This window comes from Cnephaeus nilssonii (genome assembly GCF_951640355.1).
Source record: "Cnephaeus nilssonii genome assembly, chromosome: 1".
In the NCBI taxonomy this organism is placed as follows: domain Eukaryota; kingdom Metazoa; phylum Chordata; class Mammalia; order Chiroptera; family Vespertilionidae; genus Cnephaeus; species Cnephaeus nilssonii.
In genome coordinates, this window is record NC_137072.1 from 23322808 (window position 1) to 23350505 (window position 27698).

Here is a 27698-nt window from a genome sequence, read left to right on the forward strand (position 1 = left end):
GAAATACATTTTAATAAACACTGCCTTTATAATTATCCAAAGTGTGTGTATACATATTTTGGGACACCCTACATTTATAGAAAATAAAATTGGAAGGATGCCATGATTAATTAGATATAACAGTTGGGAATGAGAGAAGACAGTCTAGATTAAAGGACAGGTTTCTAGCTGAGTGACAAGTGGATCACAGTGACACCAATTGAAATGGAGAATACAGGAAAAAGAGTTATTCTGGTTAGGTGTGAGAAGGCCTGCTGTGTCATTAATTAGTGAGGGTTCCATTAACTGTAACCAGAAAGACTACTAGAATCCTGAACACTGTCACAAAAAAGCCATTATCAACAAAAAGAAACATAACATTGAGATTATGGTATCATTACTATACCTTGAACATTATCCTATCTTGGATATCATCCCTTAAGAAATACATAATGTAAAAGGGAAAAGGATTCAGGAAAATTGTCATGTAAAGACACAATCAATTAATTAATAATCTGGACAAAATACCAAATAAAAATTCAGAAGTGAAACTTTCAAGAGCATGAGTGACATACATGCAATCAACTGAATTTACTGCTTCCTTACACTCTGGAAAGAAGTTACTATTTGAAAGATGAGGTATGATACTTTTTAGACAAGCAAATAAAGCATCCTTCTTCATGTGGGGAAGGATAAATCTATAAAATTTCCTTTGAAGAGTTTGATGAAATAGATTCATAGATTCCAGGGGGTTTGGTGTAAATGTATGGCAGGTATAGCCAATAAATGACTGTGACCTTAAAAAACACATCATCCTCTCTCCACAACATGGTCCATGACATTATAATTAGCAGACATTTGGTCCTGTCCAAAACGTCCATGAAGGTATTTGGTCCATGCCAAGAAGTCCTTGATATTTTGTCCTGTCTAAAATGTCCAAGAATACACCCCTGGGTTCAAATAGTCCATAATATGTATTTATATCTTTGGTTTATAGGATTAATTCATAAAATACACTATCATGTGTTATTGGTCCAATAATTGCATTGTGGCGGCATTGGCCATAATAGCCCTTCTTGCCTCAGTAGTCTAGCTAGTAATGGCACAAGAGGTTAGGTAAATGGGTTGGTGTGGACCAAATGTGTTAATGGATGTTTTAGACCAAATATCAAGGACCTTTTGTCATGGACCAAATATGTCAATGAATGTTTTGGGGACATTTTGGACAGGACCAAGTATCAGACAAGGGAAAGTACTGTTGGGGACTGACTATTAGACTTAATCAGGATCATACTCCTAGATTTCTAAGTGTATCCACACCTTTTATTGCCTCTTTAACATTATTTTCTTATGTCTATTGCTATTTGTCTTCTCACTAATTATTATCTTTTTAAATTCTTTTTAATAACACAATAATTTTAATCCTACATACACACTATTCCAGTTTCCCTTGTTTGCCTATTTCTCAGTTGTATCACAAAGGTAAATTAATTAGGGCCAGTAAAAGCTTGAAGACAGAAACTGCTTAAGAAGAATTAAGAATCAGGAAAAGAAACTTTTATAGTTCTCAAAGCCATTTTTAATGTCATTAATAAAAACTGCTCTTTGTTTTAAGACAGGTTCTTCTTTACAGTAATAAAGCTACATTTTCTGGTTCTCCCAAGTCTCTATGCCATCTTTATAAGGCATAATCCTGCTGAGAGCAGCTTGTGGAATGAAAATTGGTGGTAACTAAACTTTTAATTGATGGTGTCCTGAGTCCATGATAGCAAGGGGTCTTAAAAATATAGTATTCATTTTTTGAAAAATAAATTCATGGATTAATCATTAATTTCTATACATATATCTTAACATTTCATTTTTAATAATTCAAATAAGTTGTTATTTATTTTGAAGCTTTCTAATAGCTGAGATATTATTTTAAGTAGTAATAAGTAGTAAAGTGAGATTTGTGCTATTGTTTTGAAAAAGTAGGTCAAATAAATCTTGAGTCAACCCGTTTTCAGTATATTTATTTATGCCAGGTATTAACTTTGAAAAGAGTTGCAAAACTTGAGAAAAATTACATTTTGTTTTACCTAAATGGCTCTTTACAATGATATTGGCTTTTATCTGAACTAACTGAATAAATGACCTTATTTCTAGTAAGATTTATATCTTTAATAGCTAAAATTGATTAAATAATCATTACTTACTAGATAACTTTTTAATAGATAACTCTGAATAAGTTAAATTTCTTAACTGGGATGTAATATATTCTTCCAGAATGCAAGTAACAATTGACTGTCTTTCTTGAAAATGAATAAGGCCCAAATAAAACCCATTCACCTATTAGTGCTTAAGATAGATTACTGCAGTCTCGCTCCTTTGCTAACCATAAGACACACATTTTACAATCTTCTTTTAATGGAACTAGATGGAGAAATATTTTTAAATTGTAAATGGTTCTTTCCTAAATTTTGAATGGTCTAACATGTTTTGAAGTCATAGAGACTTTAAATTACATCCCAGTTTGATTCTTAGAAGCTGTGTGATTTCATAGTCATTTAACTCCTTTACAGTTTGCTCAACTGTAAAGTCCAGACACTTCTTTAAAGATTATTATAAGGATAAAATGATCAAATGACACTTGACCCTTCATAAGCACTCACTGGATGGTGGCTAATATCAGCTCATGTACATGAAGGTATCTAGCATAGTTCCTTAAAACAAGTTTCCTAAACATGTTCTCCTTTTTGATTCCTAATAAATAGCTGAAAATGATTTAGTATGTGTTGTCTCTAATAACAATGCAGGCAAATTGCTTCTCTAATAGAATCATAGCACAATTAGATATTATGTTCCTGAGCAATATTATGATGCCCTCATTTGTATTATATTGAAGTAATTATGACTACTGTGTTCACTAATGTTAGGAGAATGAAATTAACATTTAATATATCAGACATTATGCTAAGTATTTTATCTGTTTTTAGCAAGTATGAATGCTAAAATAAGGTGAACATATGATGAAAAACAGAATATTTGTATAGTTGTGAAATATCTTGCAAAAAGATACTTGATAAATATGAAAAAAACAACAGTGACTTTACAGCAAAGAAACAAAACCTGGCAGACATCACATTAAGCAGATGACCAAAGATATCATCACCAGTGACAAGACATACCGACATCATGTACCTCCTGATATGATACACAATGGAGGACAAAATACCATTGCTGTGGTATTCTGGCCAAAAGCAGAGCCCTGTGTTTGCTCATGAACACACAAAGGTTTTAAGACAAACCCGAAACCAGTAACTGGCCAATACTCTTTGAAAGTGCAGAGCTCATGAGAGACAAAGAAAGAATGAGGAACTGTTGGAGGAGACTAGGAGATGGGATAAATAAATGCAGTGTGTGTCCTAGATTGGATTCTGGATAAGAAAAAAGAGGATAATTTACAAATTGTGAATAAGGCCTATAGCTTAGTTGAGAGTATAGTAACAATGTTAATTTCTTGGTATTGATAATTGTACCATGAGTATGTAAGGTGTTAACATTTGGGAAAGCTGGGTAGTAAAAGATATATGGGAACTCTTTCAATAATCCTTGCATGATTTTTTTATAAGCCTGAAATTATTTTTTAAAAACTTAACAAAAAAAGGTCAAGTAGTAAATTCACACCACAATAAGTAGTGGAGCCAGGATTTCAATCCACATAGGTTTGACTCCAAAACACTGTCTTCAACACTACATCATTCTAGCCCCCTTCTTTTATACTAGGTAATTCTTTTCCTACATGTCATCAGACTTTCCATAACTGTGTTTTCTACCTGGAACCTTTAATATTGTCAGTCACATGTTTTTGCTTTTACTAGATGTAACCATTTTCTTTAACATGTAATAACAATGCATGAGGCCACAGTAAAAAAAAAAAAAAGACAAAATCTGAAAAAGGTATAGAACAGTCTTCTCAGATGAAATGCATGGAATGATGGGGACTAGACTAACAGAGCACCATGCTGGGTGGAGCCACAGTGTGCTACACCCCACGGAGGCCTGATGGCAACACAGCAGGCCCCTTCTCACCAGGTGATGGGCACAAACCACTTCTATTTTTCACACTGGGGTTCAGATGCTTCCATTTCTTACCTTCTGAGGATAGATCCAGGGACCTATTTTCTAAACACCCAGAACATTTCTTTCCTTTTTTACAATTCTTAATGGTAATTGCCCTTCACTGATTTATTCACCTGTGTAACTGAAATCAGTTCACTCCTAACAGTACTATAAACTGAAAGATAGCGGAGGGATATAAATATAAGCATATACACATGTATGTTTGTAGATATAGCTATAGATAGAAACATTTTAATTGACACGTTTCCACAACAAGCAACTATTAAAAAGCGAAAATGGACTGTGGAGAGGCATATACATGTGGAATAGCAATACAAACTTCTTTTCATAGGCCCTAAAGTAAGATCCTGCTTCTAGTCCAAAAATGAGCTGAGTATATTCCAGAAAAAAAAAATAGCTGCAGTGGGCACAATAATTCATAATGCTTTTACGATCAAGGATTTGTTATAAAATGGTATTTTAACCAACTCTCACACTCTGGGAGGAGAGAACAGGACATGGGCCATTGATCCAGTGACTGAAAACACTGCAAACCTAATTAAAAGATCAAAATGTTCAGGGAAATTGGCTAATCAATATGCAAATGTAAGGACAAGAGACTGGCTATTCAGTCTTTTAGAAAAAAAGCCCATCAATTGAATTGATTTTCTGAGTTAGGAATTCTAACCGCTTCAGCGCTTTTTTTCATAACAGAATTGAGAACTTCATTAACCCTGCATATTGAATGACACTGTGCATGGGACTATTCATAAATTAGAAAACAACATGTAAACATTTTGCAGTTACCTGATGCTTGCTCATGTGAAACAGAGTAAGTGAGCTAGCACCATATCTCTGGCCTCTCACATTGCATGACTGCCAGCAAACACCTGACTTATAGGGGCTTGCCTATACTTGGACATTTTGAGAATAATTCAAATTAGTTAGGTAACTATCCTTCAGGCAGGGTGCAGAACAACAAACAGCAGGTTCAAGGGCTCAGAGAAAGTACAACAGGATTTTATAAAGAAGCCCCTGAAGGGTAGGTGTGGGAGGGCGAGAAGCAGAAAAAGCCAATTCTGGATTTTTTACCCTGCTCTAGAAGCAAGGCAGTGGATCCCCAAAGGCTTCTCAAGCCATAGGAAACGCTTAGGGTTCTGGTTAAAATGCAGATTCCGAATTGGTAGGTCTGGGGGTGAATGGGCTGAAATTCTGTGTTTCGAATAAGTTCTCCTCAGGGAGCCCACTTTGAATAGCAAGACTTGATGTTATATCAATGGTCTTTGGAACTCTAAAACAACTCCTGTAAGAACTTTGACAAGCGTGAAATGGATTGAAAGGATAAATAGACTTGATTCTGGATAACATCATCTTGCTTCGCCTGGTAGCACTTACATGTCCTGAAATTTTCCATTTGAGGAATTGAAGCATAGCAGTACCTGCTTGCCAAGTACCTTTAAAGCAATGATTTGCTAATGCTCTTTGCAGCCCTAGTACACCTGAGGGCAATGACACTCTTGTTACTTCCTTGACCAGTGATCCTCAAACAGGGTAGGCAGGAAAAATACTCCTATTAGTTTATCCTTTGCAGTTTGAAAAGTCCCTCCCTTGCCTTCATTGATTACAATCTGTCCTCCCTTTCCTGTCAGTGGAAAGTGACTGTTTTAAAGTTAAATATTTGCACGATGATTATTAGTATCAATGAAACAGACATCTACAACACAGTGCCAACCACTGAATTAAGCACTGTACAAATGTTAAATCTTTTAATTCTAATGCCAACCTTAAAAGGTTGATACTGTTATCATTCCATTTTACAGATGAGGAATTAATAGAGTAAATAACATGCTCAAAATCAACCAGCTAGTAGTTGGCAAAGTAGGGGTTGGGGGAGGGGGAGGCAGACTCAAAATCCAGGCAGCCTAAGTCCATCTCCTTAAACACTATTACCAAGCTGCCCCTCAACAGACATGCTATGATTTGAAATTCAATGCAGGCAAAGTACATCAGAAGAGTGACAAAAAATTCAAAACTTGATTACAGGTTGAAATTGGGTCAAGTTCAATGTTAACTCTTCAAAGTTAACTCCTCTTTTGCTAACTTCTCTTTTTCTTAATTTTGCATTTGGAAATATTTTCAAATTTTAAAAAGTTACAAAAATAATAGAAAGATCTATATATTTTATGCAGATCACCAATATTTATTAACATTTAGTCACATTTGCCAACTTCTGGATTTCTCAAAAGTTAAGGAAATTGATGCCTCTCAACACAGTCCCTCAGAGCTGCTCCCTTTGACACTCTAGCATATCCACAGGTTAACTGTCTGGGAGCAGGGCCCCGGTGCCTAAACTTGGCCTATTTATCAAGAGTGAATCTTACTTGGCATTTTTTCTCAACTGCTGCATGATAAGAAATTTCTGGCATTACATCTTAAACTAGGGGCCTAGTGCACAAATTCATGCATGGGTGGGGTCCCTCGGTCTGCCTGTGATCAAAGGCTGATTGGGGCTGTCTTGCCCAGTCCCGATTGGCCGATGGGGGCCGACTGGCCAGGGAGGGACTGAGGGAGGTTGGCCAGCAGGGGAGGGACTGTGGGAGGGTTCCAGGGCATGTCCCGCCCTCTCACCCAGTCCTCATCGGCCAGACCTCAGCAGCAAGCTAACCTACCCATCAGAGCATCTGCCCCCTGTTGGTCAGTGCGTGTCATAGCGACTAGTCGACTGATGGGTCAGACACTTAGCATATTACGCTTTTATTATGTAGGATGAGAGTAGCTTACAGGAGGTTCACTTCCAGACACATTGGCATTTTAACAGAGCAACTTAGTGAAGAAAGAGACACCCATTTTCTGGGGCTGGACTCAGGCACAGCAAAGTTCTAGTGGTAAGCCAATGTATAAATAAACCATGTGACATGTTGATTATTCCCTAGGGCAGCGATTTCCAACCGGTGTGCCCAAAGAGGCACACTGGTATGCAGCAAGAATTTTTAAAACATTCAGTACCTGACTCTTTAGTCAGGAGCACTGACCTCTTTTCCCTTAGATTGTCAAATTTAAAAAAATGACAACAGTCAACCAAACAATAGCCATTTGGTGTGAATGAATAAAAATTATGCCTATTTTTTGTCAGATCAGCAAAAATTATATCTATTTCAGTGTGACGAAGAATTTTAGTAATTAGTTTATGTGTGCCAGGAGATGAAAAAGGTTTTGGAAATCTCTGCCTCAGGATAATTATCTACAACTTAAGAGATAGGTTATAATTGGTAAATAGAAAGAGACAAAAATAAAATATATTGAAAATAGCTATAAAATATTTTTAAAGATACAAAAATACTAACTTGTCAAGGAAATCTTCATCTGAAAATGTCTTGTCTTTTACCTTCTATAATTTAAGGTATTTCACAAGAATTAAATCTACTTGCTTTTAGTGTAGTCACTTGTAAGAAATATTATATTTCATTTACATTTTGCCAACTTTTCTCATACAAAATAGTCATGTGGAAGCTTAATCACTGAGTAGCTTCAGGATGAGAATGTTTTGTACTCATGTTATCTAAAATTAACCACTGGTACATCTTCCTGGGTTCCTGGAGAGATCCCAGAAAAGATAATAAAAAATAGGTTGGAGAAGAGAATCCAGGATGAAAGACAGGAATAAATGGACTTATTTATTCCACCTGAGACATGGCTGAGGGTCCTATTTTAGCAGCTTTATGATTATGACAGATTAATGTGAAATCTAAGAGAGTTTCAAAGAAACCTCAAGTATTCACCTCACTTGTGACTTTTAAAAGCTGAGTAGATATTTACCTATCTAGAATTATTTTATAGCCATTACTGGTAACAGAGAACGTATAAAATTACCTCCCAATTTTCTTATGTTAATTTTACATAAAGAGTGGTGCCCAACCCCACTAAAGACACAATATGGAGAATTGAGATGACATTGAACTGAAATATGATGAACTCAAGTATGATTTTTTTTTAAAGAAAATGTCTTGCTTTGGAACCCTAAGGCTTGTATATCCATAAGAATTGACCCCTGCGGGCTTCATAAGGCTGCCGCTATCTTCAAGCATCGCCAAAGGACCTGCACTGTCTAAAATCTGGTTCTTAGATTCAGGAAGGGTATCATGGGTGTCTTAAATGATTACTAATATACATCTATTTACATAATTAGATCATCAAAAGGAGTTTACTAAACTCAGCAACTTAAATGGGCCTAAGAAGTGTTTAATGTGTTCTTAAAGACTTGCTCTCTCCATTACTTCCTGGCTCTGAGGCAGGTGGACCAGTCTGTTTCCCTGGCACCCAGAGGAACGGAAGTCAGTGTCTCTAACCTCATGTGATTCTGCTGAATGGATCAAAAGCCCTCAAATAACACTTCTTCGGTAGAGAGAGAATTATTCTCAAAATTGGTAGGTGACTATTGAAATAGTAAGAGTAAAACGAATGAAACCAAAATCAAGCTGGAAAGACATGTGCAGACACAACTCATCTCAGTTTGTTATTAAACTAGAGGAAAATCCCATGCGCAAAAGCAAGTAAGGCCAGGTGGATGGGCTGTGGATGTCTGACTTGGAATGAAACAATTCAATAGACAGAGAGCAGCAAGTGTGTTCACCCAACCCAAACGAAAATAAGTAAAAGCAACTTGTTAGACAGTGTGACCAGGACACAGGCAGAATGTGTGGTCTAGAAAATAGCCTAATAGAGACAGTAATTTAAATTGCCTTTCGAGTTAATCATTTAGAGAAATAAGCACTTATCAGTAGATTTTTCTAATGCACAGAAAAAAATGAAATTGTGTAATATGAGCAAACAATGGATATAATCACAGTTGGCATCCAAATTTAGCTCTCCCAACATCAACATTATGCAAATGTAAGACTGATAGAAATGCTAGTTGAAATGATGCTATTTTCCTGGGGGGGGGGGAGGGGGGAAGAAAATAAACGCAGAAAACTTCATTTTTTAAATGAAGCTTTCTGCTTATAAATCAGGTTGTCTGAAGATCTCTGCCAAGAACAGTGCTATTAAAATTTAGAACAATCACCATATCAAAAACTACAAGTTTCATCAAAAATCTTGCCTGCAATATGACAGAGAGGTACAGAGTAGCACTTCATTTCATTTTCCTGAGGTTTCTTATATAAAGAATCAATCTTTTTTACTAACATAGAGAAAGATACAATTTTATAAGATAAGAGTGGGCTTATATCTGGCAAAGAGCACATTGACAATTTCTTGGCAAAAAAAGTATATGGAGATATAATATAGATATTATTATCTATCTACCTATATTCTTAGAGAATACTTAGAAATTAACTTATTTTGGGGTTTATCATGTTTTTTTGGACTCTCAAATAACAATGCATTTACAATCTCATTTTTATTTGATATTTTCGTAGCTATTTCATTTTTATTCTCAAATTAGAACTGAAGGGTAGTCAAGGTGGGCAGGTTATAAAAGTAAAATGCAGAGAGTCCAAAATCTGAGAAAAATAATTTTGGAGCAAAGGTTTTATAACTTCTATAACCCCAAACTCCTTCCACCAGAGAGTGGCATCAAGTTGTAAAGCAGAATTTCATAAACCATAGTTTCAGAAGGCAAAATAATTCTAATTTGACTACCTATTGAATCAGACTTTATGCCCAGCAATGAATGAAAGTATATGATTTAGAAATATAGAAAAAAATATCAAAACTATGAAATTTGAAGTTCCACACAGAGGGAAAGAAATAAGTACAAACAGGTTCCTAGGTTTGTAGTTAGAAACTTCCAGATCTACAACCTGACAACTGTATGACTTTCAATAACGAAAAACAAATAAACACAACACCCCAAAACAAATAAGTACCAGTAATTGAATATAAAGTTTCTGGCTCATTGCTTGCCATCTGGTAGGGACTTACTGCAAGTTTTTTCAACTTTATCTAGGAATACAAGATCCTTCCTTTAATTTGTCAAAGGTAAAAGTAGGTTTTAACATCTGCTTTTTTTTTTTTTTTTTTTAGTGATGATTTAAGAAATGTTATTTAAAACAAAATGAACAATGGGGAGGTTTGAAAGAACATGTAATCAAATTGCAATATACATATGTAATGTAAATACTAATGAGTATATCTTACATATAAAAAGAAAGAGAAATTAGTGTGTTCTGTCATGTGAAACGTGATTTAAATGATTTAGAAACAAATATTCAGCTGTGAAATTTTAAGATACTAGAGGCCTGGTGCATGAAATTTGTGTACTCGAGGGGGAGGGTCCCTCAGCACAGCCTGTGCCCTCTCGCAGTCTGGGAGCCCTCAGGGGATGTCCGACTGATGGCTTAGGTGGGGAGCGGGCCTGAGCTGTTAGTCAGACATCCTTAGTGCTGCTTCGGAGACAGGAGAGGCTCCCACTGCTGCTGCACTCGCCATCTGTGAGCCTAGCTTCTTGCTGAGCAGTACTCCCTCTGTGGGTGCGCACTGACCACCAAGGAGCAACTCCTGAATTGTGTGGCTGCCCCCTGGTGGTCAGTGCGCATCATAGCAACTGGTTGTTCCACCTTTCAGTCGATTTGTATATTAGCCTTCTATTATATAGGATTATTGTTAATGGAGAACAGGGACAACTTTTACTGTTTCCACCCTCCCCCTCTTTCTAGAATATTAATTTATGATCCCAAAATGGCTTTGGACCACATTTATGAGTGATGGTGGAAGAGGGAAAAATATTTTTTAAAAATTTATGCTACCAAGTCAGACACTCCTTTGTCTTCCTCTGACTAATTCTGAGGAAGCCAGGAAAGAGGAAGGTAGCTGTGTCTTCAGAAAAATCAGTCTTCTAGTTTTCCCACTCTACCTCCTGCTTACTCAGAACTGTATTACTTAACTAACTGCCCCTGGGTCTGCCCCTAGGTATATAATTTTTCTCTTTCTTTGTTTTTTTTTTGACCTTGGACATGCAAATTATATCATTTGGTGATGAGATTATAGAAATTTCCCTCTTCCCTTCGGCCTTAAATGTTTGCAGCCAAATTACCAGAGAGCTTTGCATCAAGAATTATGATAATTACTAGAAGCCCGGTGCATGAAATTCGTGCACGGAGGGGGGTTGTCCCTCAGCCCAGCCTGTACCCTCTCCAATCTGGGACCCCTCGAGGGATGTCCGACTGCCCGTTTAGGCCCGATCCCAGTGGACAATCGGTCATACCTCTCACAATTCAGGACTGCTGGCTCCCAACTGCTTGCCTGCCTGCCTTCCTGATTGCCCCTAACTACTTCTGCCTGCCAGCCTGATCACCCCCTAACCATTCCGCTGCCAGCCTGTTTGCCCCCAACTGCCCTCCTCTGCCGGCCTGGTCACTACTAACTGCCCTCTCCTGCAGGGTTGATCACCTCCAACTGCCCTCCCTTGCAGGCTTGGTCCCTCTCAACTGCCCTCCCTTGCAGGCCTGGTGCCTCCCAACTGCCCTCTCCTGCTGGCCATCTTGTGGTGGCCATCTTGTGTCCACATGGGGCAGGATCTTTGACCACATGGGGGCAGCTATATTGTGTGTTGCAGTGATGATCAATCTGCATATTACTCTTTTATTAGATAGGATAGAGGCCTGGTACAGGGGTGGAGGCCAGCTGGTTTGCCCTGAAGGGCATCCCGGATCAGGTGGGGGTTCCCTCAGAGTGTGGGGCGGCCTGAGCGAGGAGCCTGTGGTGGTTTGCAGGCCGGCCACGCCCCCTGGCAACGCAAGGGGAGGCCCTGGTATCTGGAATTTATTTTCCTTCTACAATTGAAACTTTGTAGCCTGGAGCAGAGCCAAGCCTGGGGCTCCCTCCGAGGCCGGCAGCCATTTGTGTTGGGGTTATAATTGAAACTTTGTTGCCTTAAGCAGGTGGGCCCGGCCAGGGTGTGCGGAAAGCTTTGCTTCCCCTGTTGCCGGCGGCAACCCTGGCCTGCTCTCTCAAGCTCCATTCTGCCGCCATTTGTTTGAATTTGTTTACCTTCTATAATTGAAACTTTGTAGCTTGAGTGGAGGCTTAGGCCTGTCCAGGGCAGGCGGAAAGCTTGGCTTCCTCTGTTACCTAGGAAACCTTGCTCTCTGTGGCTGTACCCATCTTGGTTTGGGTTAATTTGCATACTTGCTCTGATTGGATGGTGGGTGTGGCTTGTGGGTGTGTCGGAGGTATGGTCAATTTGCATATTTGTCTATTGTTAGATAGGATGGCATCAGTAAACCAAGTCAATGTGGATGTCTTGTTTCCCATTGGTCATTTCCCTTGTGCTAAAACCTCTCAGTAACATCACAGGGAGAACAGCTGTGGTTTGGTGTGTGTGTTCTGTGAAGGTTGAAGGGAGGGGTTCTGTGGATATTACTGAGCCCCCTGGTACCTTAACATTAGAAATCTGTCCTCATCTCTAACAACCTGATTCTACTCAGAGGAAGGCATAATGGAAATAGAGCAGAGAGATCCAGGAAGGATTGGAAGTGTGGGGAGGCCAATTGAGGACATGTTAAACCATGCATCACTCTACAAATTATAAATCTCATACTAATTTTAATGAAAGAAAGAACATAGAAAAAGTTTTTAATGTTCTATTAATTTATAAGTTTCAGATATAAAATTTAATTAAATGGAGTCCAAGTGGCACATTTTTCTACTGAAGAAAAGAAAACCCTTATGTACTATTGGTGGGAATGTAAATTTGTGCAGCCACTATGGAAAACAATATGGAGGATTTTTGAAAAATTAAAAGTAGAACTACCATATGATCCAGCAATTTTCATTTGGGTATTTATCTGAAGAAATCTATAACACTAATTCAAAAAGATATATGCAGCCCCACCTTCATTGTAGCATTATTTATAATAACCAATATATGGAAGCAACCTAAATGTCCATTAATAGACAAATGAATAAAAAAGATGTGGTAGGTATGTACAATGGAATATTTCTCAGCCATAAAAAAAAAAAAATGAAATCTTACTATTTGCAACAACATGGATGAACCTGGAGGGTATTATGTTAAGTGAAATAAGTCAGATAGAGAAAAACAGATTCCTTATGATTTTATATTTATGTAGAATTTAGAAAACAAAATAAGCAAACAAAGAAAAAAAAGGAAACTAAATAATAATATTGAAGGGAAGCAGAGTTTTCCTTTCTAAAATATGTTTTTTTTGGAATATTATTTTTAAAGCTGAATATTTTCAAGAAAGAAGACTCAGGAAAAACCTTTGACCCCTTACCCACCTAAAGGAATTTAGATAGAAAGCCTGCTCCAGGAAGAGAGCTATCATCTGAGATAATATGAATTAAGTGTGATTGACAGGGAGGAAGCTAGCAAGAACCTTTTGATCAAAGTCCTCACTGTGTCCCTTTAAGTATGGCCCAGCAAGCATTTATTTACCAAACATTTGCTTTTTCATCTCCATGTGAATTGCCTTCCCACCCTTTAAAGTCCCAAACCATAACTCCCAACCCCCTTTCTCCTAAGCTTGAGAGGGCATTTAAGCCTGATTTGTCCTGGGCCTCATTTTTTTTTTTTAGTAAAGCAAAGTGGGATTTACTGAAGATGCAATAACTTTCTAATAGACATTGTCCTACTATAATCATTTTGTCTTCTTTTGAAGATCCATTCTAAACCCAACAGTGAATCATTTCTGAATCTTGCCTTGGGTTGCTTGAATATGGAAAAGCCAGATGATGAAATTCAGCAAAGGAAGGTGGCTACTTTGTAGCATTTTTGTTTGGTTTTTCATCCTAACCCTGGGACATGTTTTTTTATTGATTTGAGAGAGGAAGGGTGGTAGAAGGAGAGAGAGAGAGAGAGAGAGAGAGAGAGAGAGAGAGAGAGAGAGAGAGAACATCCATAGGTTGCCTCCCATACATGCTACGAACAGGAATACAACCCACAACTTTTTAGTGTATGGGAGGACACTCTAACCCACAGAGTTACCCAGCCAAGTCAAGCTGGCTACTTTACTTCTCTGCCTCAAAAAACATGTGCTCTACATTGAACATTGAATAAATCATTATGGTGGATTATAATTAATTTCCATTTTAACTGTTAGAAGTTGACCTCCTGAAATAGGAAAGTCTGCATCTATATACAATGAAGGCTGTGGCCAAAATTTTTGATATTTTGTATTTGCCAAATCCATGCCTCTTTCAGTCACTTAACCCATTGAGTCTTTATATCAATAATGGCAGAATACTTCAAAGTTAAAGTTGTTTCACTTTAAGTCATACTAAACTGAACAAGACATCACCTCATTAACAGAAAGATCACCACTGTTGTCTATGAGAGCACAACTAAATAACTTCTAAAATGTTAAATCAGGCACTTATCAGGAAGCAATTCTCAAAATCTGCTGAAAACCAACTGTGATAAATGTTATATACACATTTTGAGTGTGGGCTTAACTGCTTCCATTAGCATCCTAATTTCACCACTTACTAGTTAGAGACTTGTAGGTAGACTCCTATTTTTCCAAGACTCCATTCTCTCATCTGCAATATCTAGACAGTAATAATATTGAAATCATAGGATTGTTGTGCACATTGAAGAGCTAACCTGTGCAAGCATTCAGTCTATAAGGTAGAAAAGGATAACAATGACCATATAACATGAGTCTTATATAACTTCCCCTGTCATCCCTACCATACAGATGTGTAAACTGTGCCTCAGAATAGTTACATTATTTGTTTAAGAAACCACAGCTGGTAAATAATGAACTCACACTTAAAATATAATTGGAGACTTCTAGGTTTAATTTTTTCCTTTATATCAAACTTCTTCTCTTAGATCCTTATCTTGGTCTATATGTGTATCGGAATCATAAATATTTCTGGTTAAATCTTTCTCAGACCAAGAGTAAGAAACCCATGCAAAATGGAAGGTACTAAATTAATATAATTAAAAATATATATTCTCTAAACTTATGGATCACACAAAAACTGAAAATCATCCAAGATCTATCTCAACATTGAATATGTAACTCATCCTCTCACTAGGAAAATTATTAATTTATTTAATTAATTAATAGTTTAATTAAAGGTGGCTTCTCAAAATAATTATTTTCATTTTCTATAATATCTTATATGCAATTAATCTAAATTGCATTTGCAGAACTAAATATACTTGAACAGTGATCATAACAAGAAATGTTGATATGTCAATTAAAACAAATTTTTTTCACAGCAGGAAAAAATAAATTTGAAATGTCAAAGCACTTACTGCAGCTTGTCGATGAGTATTGGAAAGTATTCCATGAATCTTCACTTTGTCCTTTTCCATTTGGTCTATGTTCACCCACAAACCCCGGCTGGCCGAATCAGATGGACCATATATCCGAGATATATAGTAATTGTGATCTGTGTCCTCCTGTAATAACAGAGAAAATGCACATAAAGAACAGAGCATGGATGGACCTTGAGGGCAGTATGCTAAGTGAAATAAGTCAGAGACAGATAAGTACTGTATGTGCTTATATGTGCAATCTAAAAAAGCTGAACTCATAGTAACAGGGTAAGATGGTGGTTACCAGGGGCTGGGGTTTTGGAGAAATGGGGAGATGTTAGTCAAAGAGTACAAACTGCCAGTTATAAAATGAATAAGTTCTGGGGATCTCCTGTACAGCATGGTGACTATAGTTAATACTGTAGTACAAGCACAGTATTATGTACTTGAAAGTTGCTAAGAGAGTAGATTTTAAATGTTCTCCCACAACAAAGAACTGGTAATTATGTGATATGATGTCAGTGTTAGCTAATGTTATCATGGTAATTATTTTGTAATATATTAATGTACCAAATCAACATATTTTATAGATAAACTTACACAATGTTACATGTCAATTATATCTCAATAAAGCTGGAGAGAAAAGAAGCATTTAATCCAAATTTATGTAATTTACAGAGTTATAGACAGAGTTTCATTAAAAAGAAAAAAATGTCAGTCTCAAAAGAAATGAACAAGACATGGTCCCCGAAATTCTTAAAATACAAACAAATAATGATATTATGAAATTAAAAATGTTAGTATTCTTCAAAACAACTAAAGGAGTTAACCTCTAATGGATGTGAATTAGATAAAAATATATAAAATTAGTAAGCTTCTTTAGAAGAAATTTATAAATAAACAATAGTCTTTCTATTATAGGAATCTCTCTAATTGCTAACCAAAGAAAATGCCACTCTTGGAACTATTTAATGAAAATTTGAACTATAATTACCACTGAGTGACAACAAATTCACATTTCTCTTCTTTAAAGCTGGGGTTACATTAGGGACTGCTTTAAGTAAAGATCCTAGAAATGGATAATTTTTTTCTCTATAATTTGGGTTACTAAATTCTACTTTTATGTGATTCTTATTATGAGTATCACCATGGTGCCTGCTACAGAACCTTTATTTTTCATGTCTCTCACTCAGTGCAAAGACTTAAATGTTTTAAAAGGCAATTTTGAAGAGAAACCCCCAGAAAATAAAATGATTCTTAACTAATTCAAATTGCAAATAATTTTTTTTTACCACCAAATGTAATTGTGCATATCAATTTGTGGAGTCCACTAGATAGAATACATTTTAAAACATTCAGGTATATGTAAGAATAATGGCTATTGAATAGAGGGTCTGTGATTTGAATAATAATGTTTGAGATGTGAATATTGCCTAATGCATTTATTAGTAGTGCTAATTAAATACAATACAATTATTCTTGAAATCTTATCAAAACAAGAATCCCGGCTACCTTTTCACAAGCCATCAGGCTAGATATATATAGAAAACTGACTACATAAAGGAAGGGAATATTCCTAATACTAGTAGATTTTGCTGCATGACTAAAAGAAAAAATATTGACCCTAAATGTAAATATTGAGAACAGTGATTATATGTTAACATTAAGATTTTAAAAAAAGTTCCTAAGTCAACCTCCAATTAAACTCTGGGTTTAACATTGAATTGTGTACATATCGATAAGAAAATTATGCAGAGAAAGGAGAGAAAAGGAGATACAAAGAAAGAAGAAGGAATAAGATTCCATGCAGCCCAAGAGAGATTTAACATCTTAGGGTTTCCAGCACTCCCTTCCAGAAGATTACGACACTGATTATGTGGGTTCTGGGGGGAGGCGGTAACAAGCATTGTGACTATGTAGCCAGCGGGTCTTCCCTGTTGACTGGCGCCTCACCACTGGAAACTTCTGAGGTGGGTCCCCTCCTTGCCATTGGGCACAAGCCATTCTGCACATGTCACTCCAAAGGCCACCAGGGCTGGTGGGGATCGTGAGCACACAGCATGGTAAGAAAGGCCAACTAGTGAGCATCTAGAAGCTTAAAGGAGATTCTTTCTCTTACTCCGACTGCTGAGAAATGTAGGCGTGAGGCTTGAACTACTGCCCACCTGTTGCTGCCATGAGGAAACCCGGCCTGAAGACACAGCAAACATAGATGAGAACAGAACAACAATCAATGCAAAGAACAAGCCAGATCCCTGATCAGGTACATATAAGTGTGACCTACACTTGGGTGTGTTAACCGTGAAACCTCTTTTATTGTTAAAACACCTTTGGTTGGGTAATTGCCAACTAAAAGAATCCTAACTGACAAGTTTCCCTAACTTGTAACCAAAAGAGACTCAACTTAAGCAACACACTGAATAACGCAAACTAATCTAGAGATTTACAGATCTGTATAACAAACATCTCCCATTCAATTCTGGTATTCTAGCTAATTGCATAGCAGAACTGAAAATTTAAATCTAACTTGCCAGAAATCATCAGATCTGAATAACAAGTGATAATGACTCATTCCCAATGAATTATATAAAGAGGTGATTTTGAAGAAAATTGTCAATGAGTTTAAATAAAAATTTTAATTTTTCCCGATTGCTAGAATTATTATAAATAGTTCAGCAACACTAAAGTCAGAGATGTAATCTTTAGGTGAATTATGTAAGAGATTCTATGATCCTGGCAAATTTCCACATAAATACCAAATATTATCCTCTTTAAAACTGCAGATTTTCACTATAAAATTCAGTATAATTATTGCAACCAACACATTTAAAATGACTGTTATTTCCCTTAACCCATATATCTCTGTAATTAATCAAGATATAGTCTTAAAGTTAACATAAAGAATAAAAATATCATTATACTTAAATAATGATTATCTGCAAAAATATGCATGTTGCCTAATTACAATCGCTGATATGGATATGTGATAATACACCTTTATTTTTACTCACATCTTTGAAAATATTGAAAAGCTAAAGATTGGCCTTGGTGTTTGACAAGCTTGTCAATTGCCATGGCAACTTTTATTCAAAGAAGAAAACTATTTTTTTACCCAGGAATTTAGAGACATAAGTTATTAAATTCCAGGGTGAAGCACTGGGCGCAGTTATTCAGGGAGCCATAAAATAGCTGTCTTAAAAATGTAACATTTTAGCACCATTAAATTATACAGACCACATCTTGTCCTGTACAGGAGTAATGGCACTTAAAGAGCTGTCAAAAGCCCCTTCAGGCACAAAGATTTTTCTTTTCTTCTCAAACACAAACTATTTTTAACATCATAGAAAATAAAACAAAACACTAATAAGTTATGCTTAGTTGCCAGTTCATTTAGGAAACCAACTATTAATGAAAGTAGATGGCACAGTAGGTCGCTATAAACCCTATAAATCCATTCTTCTCCACATGCCGGGAAATGAGCAGCTGTAAATGCAACGAGGATATACAGCAAAAACACACAGAAAAGTCATCATAATTGTAGCCTAAACCTTCTGCCACATGCAATTTACACAATTCCTTACTCATTGTCTTCTTTTCTATCATGGGGGTTAAGTTGATTCTATGATGGGTAATTTTTATGAATGCCTCACATTGCCTTATGCAGTAATAGCATTTGAACTCCAAATTTATTTCACTGTGCTAGTCATTTGAAATATATGGATACAAAAAAACATAATCAAAGTTCTTAAGATCAATTTGTTACCTCACAAAGATAGTTCCATAATAAATAAAAGATTATAATTTCAACTGTTCCTGCCAGGTATTAATATATATCAAATATATAAATCATCTCACAATAACTATATAGTGAATTTAAACTTAAAGCTATTTTAAAGTATTACCTGTATATATTAAACCCCTCAAAAACAAAGAGTTAATATAGTCCTCTTTGATATAAAAGCATGTTAACATAAGAAACCAAAGGACATGATAAAGTAAAAAAAAGAGAGAGAGAAAGAATGAACTGGCAGTACTCAGGAAAAAAAATTACAAAGATAAACTCAATAGTAACAAGAGGAGAATAAACATGATGAAATTACTAGTTAGGACACAGAAAACAGCCTTGATAAGTGTATACAGGATGAAATGGAAAAGATAATGAAATAAGTTTCTAAGATAGACAATAATATAAATTTTATATGTATAGTAGTAATATATATTTTTTTCTTAAACATAAATATATATTTAAAATGGTTTTAAAAACATTAGAACAATTTTTCTGAGATAAAGATTTGAACCTGTACATAATGTTCCAAGAAAATTTACAATAGGATTTTGAGTACTAAGAAATTTGCTATTATTCAAAAAATCATGGATTTTTTTTTAAAAATCTTATAAAAATCTAGTAAAACAAATCAAGTTATCTATAAGGAGGGGAAAAATGGGATAGTCTAATACTCCCTTGTAATGTCCAGTGGAAACAATGTCCACACAATATGAGAGAAAGAAGTTGTGACTCAAGAATGTTTTACCCTGCAAAGTTGTAATTTAAGTATAAAGGCAACAAATATATTTCTAATCATACAAATGCAGAAGGAATATACCATAAATGGGACTTTCTTAAAAATGTAATGATTATACAACCAAAGCAACCAGGAGGTGAATCAAACATGGCCTCAGGAACGGAGGAGCTGTGGTAAGCTTTAGATGGTGAGCACTGACTCCACAGCAACTATGTTCAGAGAAACAGGACATTTTCGTTATTATGGTTATAAATCACAATGCAAACATCAACCGCAAAAATAAATACAAATAGTCTAAGTTCATTATTATGCTTCATGGAAAGTAGTCAGTAGAAATCTGAACTATAGAAATCTAGTGTTAAAAAGTAAGAAACCCAAATTTTTAATATTAAGAGAAACCTTTAAGGAAAAACTCTGAAACCAGATGGTGTGCATGCCTCCAAAGGCCAGAAGGTACAGTTAAATTCATTATTTTCCTCAAATATAGTATTCTTAGTGCAACCCAATTTATAAAATTATATCCATCTAAATATAAACACATACCTTTAGTCTTTTATCTATTTCTCTATCTCTCTGATTTTATAGATAGATAGATAGATAGATAGATAGATAGATAGATAGATAGATAGATAGATAATGGATAGATAAAAACGAGGGAAGGAAGGGAGGAAGGAAGGGAGGAAGGAAGGAAGGAAGGAAGGAAGGAAGGAAGGAAGGAAGGAAGGAAGGAAGGAAGGAAGGAAGGAAGGAAGGGAGAGAGGGAGGGAGGGAGGGAGGGAGGGAGGGAGGGAGAAAGAGGAGGGCAGGGAGGGAAGGAAGGCCCAGCTGACTTAACTCAATGATTGACCGTCAACCTATGAACCTGGAAGTCACAGTTCGATTCGTCATCAGGGCACATGCCCAGGTTGTGGGCTTGATCCCCAGTGTGGGGTGTACAGGAGGCAGCTGATCAATGATTCTCTCTCATCATTGATGTTTCTCTCTCTCTCTCTACCTCTCTGTCTTGTTGATTATATGAGATTATTGCACCAGTTCTCATTATGCTCATGTTTTACACACACCTTCACCATTTCTCTAAGAATTTTTACCTACTTGATCTATTTGCACACTGATCTAATGCCCTATAGCTGACTATGGCTATTAATTGGCATGATTTATTTTATTAATTATTCACAAGAGTTTAATTAAGTGGCCTCCAAAAATGTAAGATTACTTGAGTGTGTGTGTGAGAAAGATAGAGAGAGGGAGTTTATTGTGAGGTCAGATTACTGTGCAACACAAAAAATTTAGGGATTCCAGCAATATTTCCATTATAAAACAGTTTCCATTTTTTTCCAGTAATAATCTCTCACAGACAGAGGAAATGGTCTCTCGTGCTGTGCAGAGAGGTAACTGTGTAGCCAAAGAGGTACAACCTACTTATTTGTGATCTTCCAAATAATAACAAAACCAAGGATCTATAATTCAGTTAAATGATTGCCTAGCTCTCCAGGCATTTTGAGATGTGTTGGTATGTGTTTATGTTGATTCATTTACTAAGTGAAGCAGAACTTATTTTCCAACGGGATAGAGTATGCTTTTATCGGCCCCTGGTCGAAACCTTTAACCTTTGCAAAAATGAGCCTAGGAAACTATTCCCAGGCTCAGAGTGGTGAGAAAGAAGAGGCCAGGGAGAAATTCTGCAGCAGTTCTGAGTGAATTACTAGTATTAACATCTCAGTTTATCTTTTATAAATACAAGCAAGGCATTCCCAAACAGTGGCCACTAAAGAGACTCAACTGCCAACTCACAAGGGATCTTCCAAGACTCCAAACATCTAGCCAAAAATGTGTAACTAAAAAGTTTTAAACTATATATGAGATTTCTATTAAAACACACAAAGTTGCCATTAAAATAATGTAGCTCAAAGGAGATTTGGGGTTGAAGTACAGTTTCTGCCTCATTGTAAATTCTAAACTTTACTCTGTATAGGAAGGGGTTGAATTAGGTTGTCTCTTAAATTGCCTTTCAGCTAAGGTTCTGACATCCTAAAGCCACAAAACAAAGAGAAAGCAATTGCTGAGCATGGGTTAGAAGACTCTTTGCTTTATTTGATACTCACCAAAAGAAATAAAAGTGTGCAGTTTGAAGAGCCAATATAGGTAGCTAGTTATAGTACCTGTACACCACAGTACCATTTCAATATGCAATTAATCATCCTTATTGACAAATTATAAATTGGCCTCAATATTGGAGGCAAAATTCACAGACTCTTTGCAGGGGGTGCTAGAATCCCTGAGAACACTATGCATACATGTGCACTGTTTTTCAAATGCATATTGTTATGGGATTAATGTGTGAAAATTTTACAGAATCACTGGATTTCTCTATAATTCTTATTATGGTGTATTTTTCTAATCAACTGAAAAATACAAACACCACCACAACAACAATCGTGTCGAGGGCCTCAAATATTCTGATTTAGATTTAGCATCCATAATGGGGCTAAAGTTTGTGTACCATATACATACTCTCTTAGTCGGCTCAGGCTGCCATAACAAAATAACATAGACTGGAGGTCTTAAACAACAAAAATTTATTTCTCACAGTTCTGGAAGCTAGGTCAAGATTAAGGTTCTGGCTGATTTGGTTTTGGGTGAGAGCTCTCTTCCTGGCTTGTAACTGGCCGGCCTCCTTCGTGCTGTGTCTTCAGATGGTGGAGACAAATTTCTCTGGTGTCTCTCCCTCCTCTTATAAGGACACCAATCCCATTAGATTAGGACCCCGCCTTTATGACCACAATTAACCTTGATTAATTCCTAAAGACTCTATCTCCAAATATAGTCACATGGGGCTTCATCGTGTGAATTTTGGGAGAACCACAATTCAGTGCATAGCACTTGCAGACAGTTTCTTTATTAAGTTCGGATTTGTAAAGAAGTCCCAGATTTATTAGCTTTGAAAGTCCATGACATTTTCTAGTACTAATCAAAACTGCCATTCAAGCATTCTAATATAGGAGGACTTTTGGAAAATCTACACAGTTCTCTGTCTTGGCCTATTTCTTAGAAAAAAATGAGAAATGACTACTATTTATATTTCCAAGAGATTATGGAAAATATTTATTCAGAAGCATCTTTTAAAAATTAGAAAGTTGAGAATTTTCACATAACCAACATTGTGAAAAAGTTGGATGGTTTCCTCCTAGCACCTGGTAACCGCTTGGCCAACATTCTCATTTCTAAGGTAACTGTTACTACCCCAAAATTATCCAGTCTGGTATTTCAAGTGACAGGCTAATATACTTTTAATTAGTCATTTTTTTAACATATTGTTTTCACTCCTTTAATGTCAAAGAATGAAACTTTTCTCCTGTCATTTTTTCTTTTCTTATAACTTCTCATGTCCTCAAAATTTTAGCCTCCGAGTCAGTCAATGATTAATAAGCAATAGACAAGCTGTGAATAAAATTTTGCCAAAGGAAGTTTGACATCACTTTCGCTTAGAATCGAAATCCAATACTAATTTACATTTCTAGATAACATTTTGTAAATAAGGTTAACTTTTTAAACATCTATTTTCAAGACTCCAAAGTGAAAGTTACAATAAAAATAGCCACATTACAATACTAGGGTTAAGTCCTTGAGATTAACATCTATAATAATAAAAGCATAATATGCTAATTAGACCAGATAGCCGAATGACCTTCCAGATGTCATTCTGGACGACCTCCCAGATGAAGCTGTGGTAGCGGGGGCCAAGGCAGAGGCAGCTGCCACTGCAGAAGGAAGTCGAGGTAGAGGCTGTTAGAGGTGATCAGGCAGACAGGTGAGCAGTCAGGGGTGATCAGGCAAGCAGGCAGAGTGGTTAGGGGTGATCAGGTAGGCAGGCAGGCAGGCAGGCGAGCGGTTAGGAGCCAATGGTCCCAGATTTCGAGAGGGTGCAGGCCTGGCTGAGGGACCCCCCACCCCCCGTGCATGAATTTCATGCACCAGGCCTCTAGTGTGAATATATGTTGGAAACTATGAAGTGCTATTAGAAACTACTTTTGCTTTGTTGACATAAATATTGCAGATAACATAAAAACAATTTTGGATATTTTACATTTTTGTGGTACTCACGTTTATTGATCTATGAATTATCCTCAAATATCAGAGAATGAAAGTTCAACATTCTCACCAGATCAAATTCATTTGCTTTATCCTACCATCTACCATTGGATTTTTGTTGGTTGGTTGGTCTTTGTTTTGAATGCTTTACTTTTATACCAAGTAAATAGTTATTTATTCTGCATTTGAACCATTCAGGATTCTGTTGAGGTAGGCTCAACTGGGCGTTGCTACTGTCCAATAGTGTCAGCTGGGTCACTGCTGGTTTGCAGCCAGTTCGCATGTTAGTAGGGGATGGTAGTTTCACATGGTGTTGGTCACATGTTCAGGATCTTTATCTCCACGTGCCATCTCCTTCTCAAGGAGGCTAGATTGGGCTTATTCAAAAGATGATAGAATCCAAGAGAGTAAGAGTGGAAGCCTCAAGCCTCTGGAGGCATTGCTTATAAGTTGCATACCTTCACTTCTGTCCCATTCATTTGATCAGAACAAGTCACAAGGCATGCCCTGAATTCGAAGGGTGGGAAGGTAGATTCTACTTCTTTATGGGAGGAATTGTAGGAATTTTTGGCCATTTTTAATTCACCATGCTATCCAAATTTTCTGTTCATGAGTCGTTGAGCTGTTTTGCTAAGTTTAAACATAGAGATACTTTGCCCTTCCCCCCACCCCCATTTCCACTTCATAGAGCTAGCATTTTGATAATACCCTCTGGGGAGCTTAAATTAAAAAAAAAAATCTGTAAAGGTGTTTTCATTTGGCACAGAGTTACTTTTGACAACATAAATCTTTGTGCTGCTTCCTAAATAAGACATTAAATGCCCATTTCAGATGATAAATTATTCTGGGATCACATCTTTAAAAAAAAGAAAATCTTGTCGCCAACTCCCTTAACTTTTGGTAGCTGTTTAGAGGTCAAACAAGGGCAAGGCAAAGGGAGAGAGACTGCCATAGTTTCATAAATCATTAAAAATAAAGAAGCAAAAAGAAAAGCTTAATCTGTAGAGAAGCATTGTTTCACAATTACTGACGCTAGATTCAAACAAATATTTTCATAATATAGTTTTGCTGACTTTGTAGAATGAGTCTCTTTTACATCTATAAAACCGGTATTTATACCTTAAAATAACAAGATAGCTAGAAAAGATTTTATTTTACTGCAGACTGAGAAACATGTTTTCCTTTTTGACTACTGTCTTACAAGAATCACACAGGGGGAAATCAGTGTTATTAGCTTCTCCCTTTCCTAAGAACTAGCTCAAAAGACCTCAAGAAAAATGCATGCAGGTCAAATTTTCAAGAGATCACAATCTAATGTAGTAAGATGCTATAAAATGGTCTGTTTATTTACAATCATTTCTTTTAAGTGCCACTCGTTTACGCTAACAAGTATTTATGATGCATTGATTATATATGTGGAAGGCCTTGAGCTCAGTGTAGAGAAGGACCAAAAATATAGTCCTTGCTCTCCTGAAGCCTGCAACAGATTGAGCTAATGCAGGTACTTAGATATCTCTAGTCTAAACCAGTATGAGGTAACTACAGTCCTAATGGCAGAGTCAGTTCCATAAGACTTTGAAGAAGGCAAACATTTCATTCAGTCTTAGTGATTTAAATCAGGGAGGGTGGTTTCATAGAATCATGATATTTAATGCGGACTTTGGAAAATGATTTGAAACTACAGAGAAAGACTGGTCTGAGCATAGGGGAACAAGCAGGAAAAGCTAGGAAGATTATGGAAACTAGCTAGCATAGGTAGCTAGATATTAATAAAGGAAGAAAACCAAGGGAATCAGACATTAAGCCTAATAAACTAGGGAGCAAAACTGGTTAAGCTAACTAGGTTGGGAGCTACAGCTTCACACACTCTATGGAACAGCTGCATCCTCCACCCTTAGGACTTAATCCCCACAGTGGGAAGGAAAGATTGGTTACCAGCCATGAGCTGGGATTATCAAGGGAGAGAAAAAGGGGAAACTCCTCTGCTGGGTGCATGTGCAGTAGGAGCCAAGATGGTGACCAAAAGGGGAAGTTATCTACTTTGGGAAACGGATCTGATTGGTTAGGGGGAGGGCCCAGCACAAGCCCACTAAGGTTCAGGAAGGAAATTGGCTAATTGGAAAGACAGCCAGCTCCTTCCCAAGACCGAGATAATATAGTCAAAGCTTAACAAAGGCCTCCCTCAATAGCACACATGTGTTGGCATGTTCCCGAGCTCCAGCATGTTCTGTCTGTAGGAAGCTCAGGTCCAAGTGTGGCTCCAAGTGCCAGCCTGGGTACAGCAGCACAGCCCCTGAGCTCAGCTGGGAACAGAGACAAAGTTAGCTGGATGAGGACAGAGACTGAGCTGGACAAAGCTTTGGCGTGGACTGAAATGAGCTATGCCTGCCAATGCTGGGCCCCTGGCACAGAATTCCTGGGCCTGGGCCCTCCTTCTGCCTTGATGAAAACAAGGCTGGACTTCTGCAGTGGGACGGAGCTGAACCATGGCCATAGAAGAGACACAGACTCCAGGTACCTGGGGACAGTTCTTGGTGTTTGTTTCAGCTTCAGTAAATCTTAGCACTCCATCTCATCTTCCCATGCATGGGTCCCAACATGCTTTTCTCCAAACACCACAGGAACCCATGTCTACAGCCTATAACTAGAACAACAGGCATGTGAAGTGAGTACAGTTAGATGTGCAGAATTTAGATTGCTAATCCCTTGGATGTCTGAACTTGATTCTGTGAAAAGAGAGAGCCTTGGAAATAATGGATTAAGTGTGGATCAAAAGGAACAATCTAGACAATAGGATGGACTAGAGAAGGGGAAGATTAGAATCAGACATTGGTTTGGAAGCTATTGCAAAAGTCAAGAATAAAATCATAAGAGCTCCAAATAGCTTACTAACAGGCAAAAGAGCAAGGAGAGAGGCTATTGTGAGAAAGACTGAAGTGCATTTAGTCAGGACAACTGGACAATCTGACAGTTCGGAGTAATTGGTGTCAGTTAACATTTTAAAGCAGAACTTGCAATACCTATATGGCACTTTCAATTCTAGAAAACACATATAATAAATAAATAATATCATTGGTTTCCAAATACAGTGCATACCAAGGGTCACAGAAACAGGGACTTAAGAATAACCAGATATAATTGAAAGACCTCCCATATTCAGATGACACATGTATTTCTCTATCTTACTCTCAACTGAATTCGAAACATTGCTCAAGGTGGGACAATTCCATGAGCTAAGGAAGAACTTTCAACCTTCCAATTCTTGTCTGCACATTAAAATTACTTGGAGATCTTTTAAAAATGTCAAAGCCCAGATAACATGCAGGGCAATTAAATCAGAATCTGGTTTGGGGTGTATAGTGAGATATCCCAATTGTGCAGAAACATCCGGAAAACACTGAATAAGAGCATATATAACCTATTAGCTGAAATTTCCACTTTGCAACTTGAACATGTTCTATATCTACATTATCATGTCCAAAGCAAGATGTTAGAAATTTAAAAAATCAACTTATCCTTAGAGAGATAATCAAATTTTAAGAATTTCATGTTTTTAAATGTAGAGCTTGCTATTCTCCAAACTACATACAGCAAGATTTATATTACAGAGAACTGTAGGAGTAATAAAAAATCCTTTTTTTAAAAATGGTGACTCTTAAATTTGTAGCCTTGTTGACATTGATCTCAATAAAGAAGGCTGAATCCATATTTTTTTTTCCTTAATGGATATCAGAGCTAGAGAATTTCTGAGATATTTTCTGAATGTTTCATAGGTT

The 27698-nt window shown here is 36.8% G+C and overlaps 1 protein-coding gene across 1 annotated transcript in view; it reads right to left on the reverse strand.

The window, feature by feature from the left end:
- Positions 1-27698, reverse strand: part of PLXDC2 (plexin domain containing 2) — a 438689-nt gene that overhangs the window by 213595 nt on the left and 197396 nt on the right. Inside the window, exon 3 of the mRNA XM_079773569.1 lies at positions 15308-15454. Coding sequence (XP_079629695.1) covers positions 15308-15454 — 147 coding nt within the window. The remainder of the gene's footprint in view (positions 1-15307; positions 15455-27698) is intronic.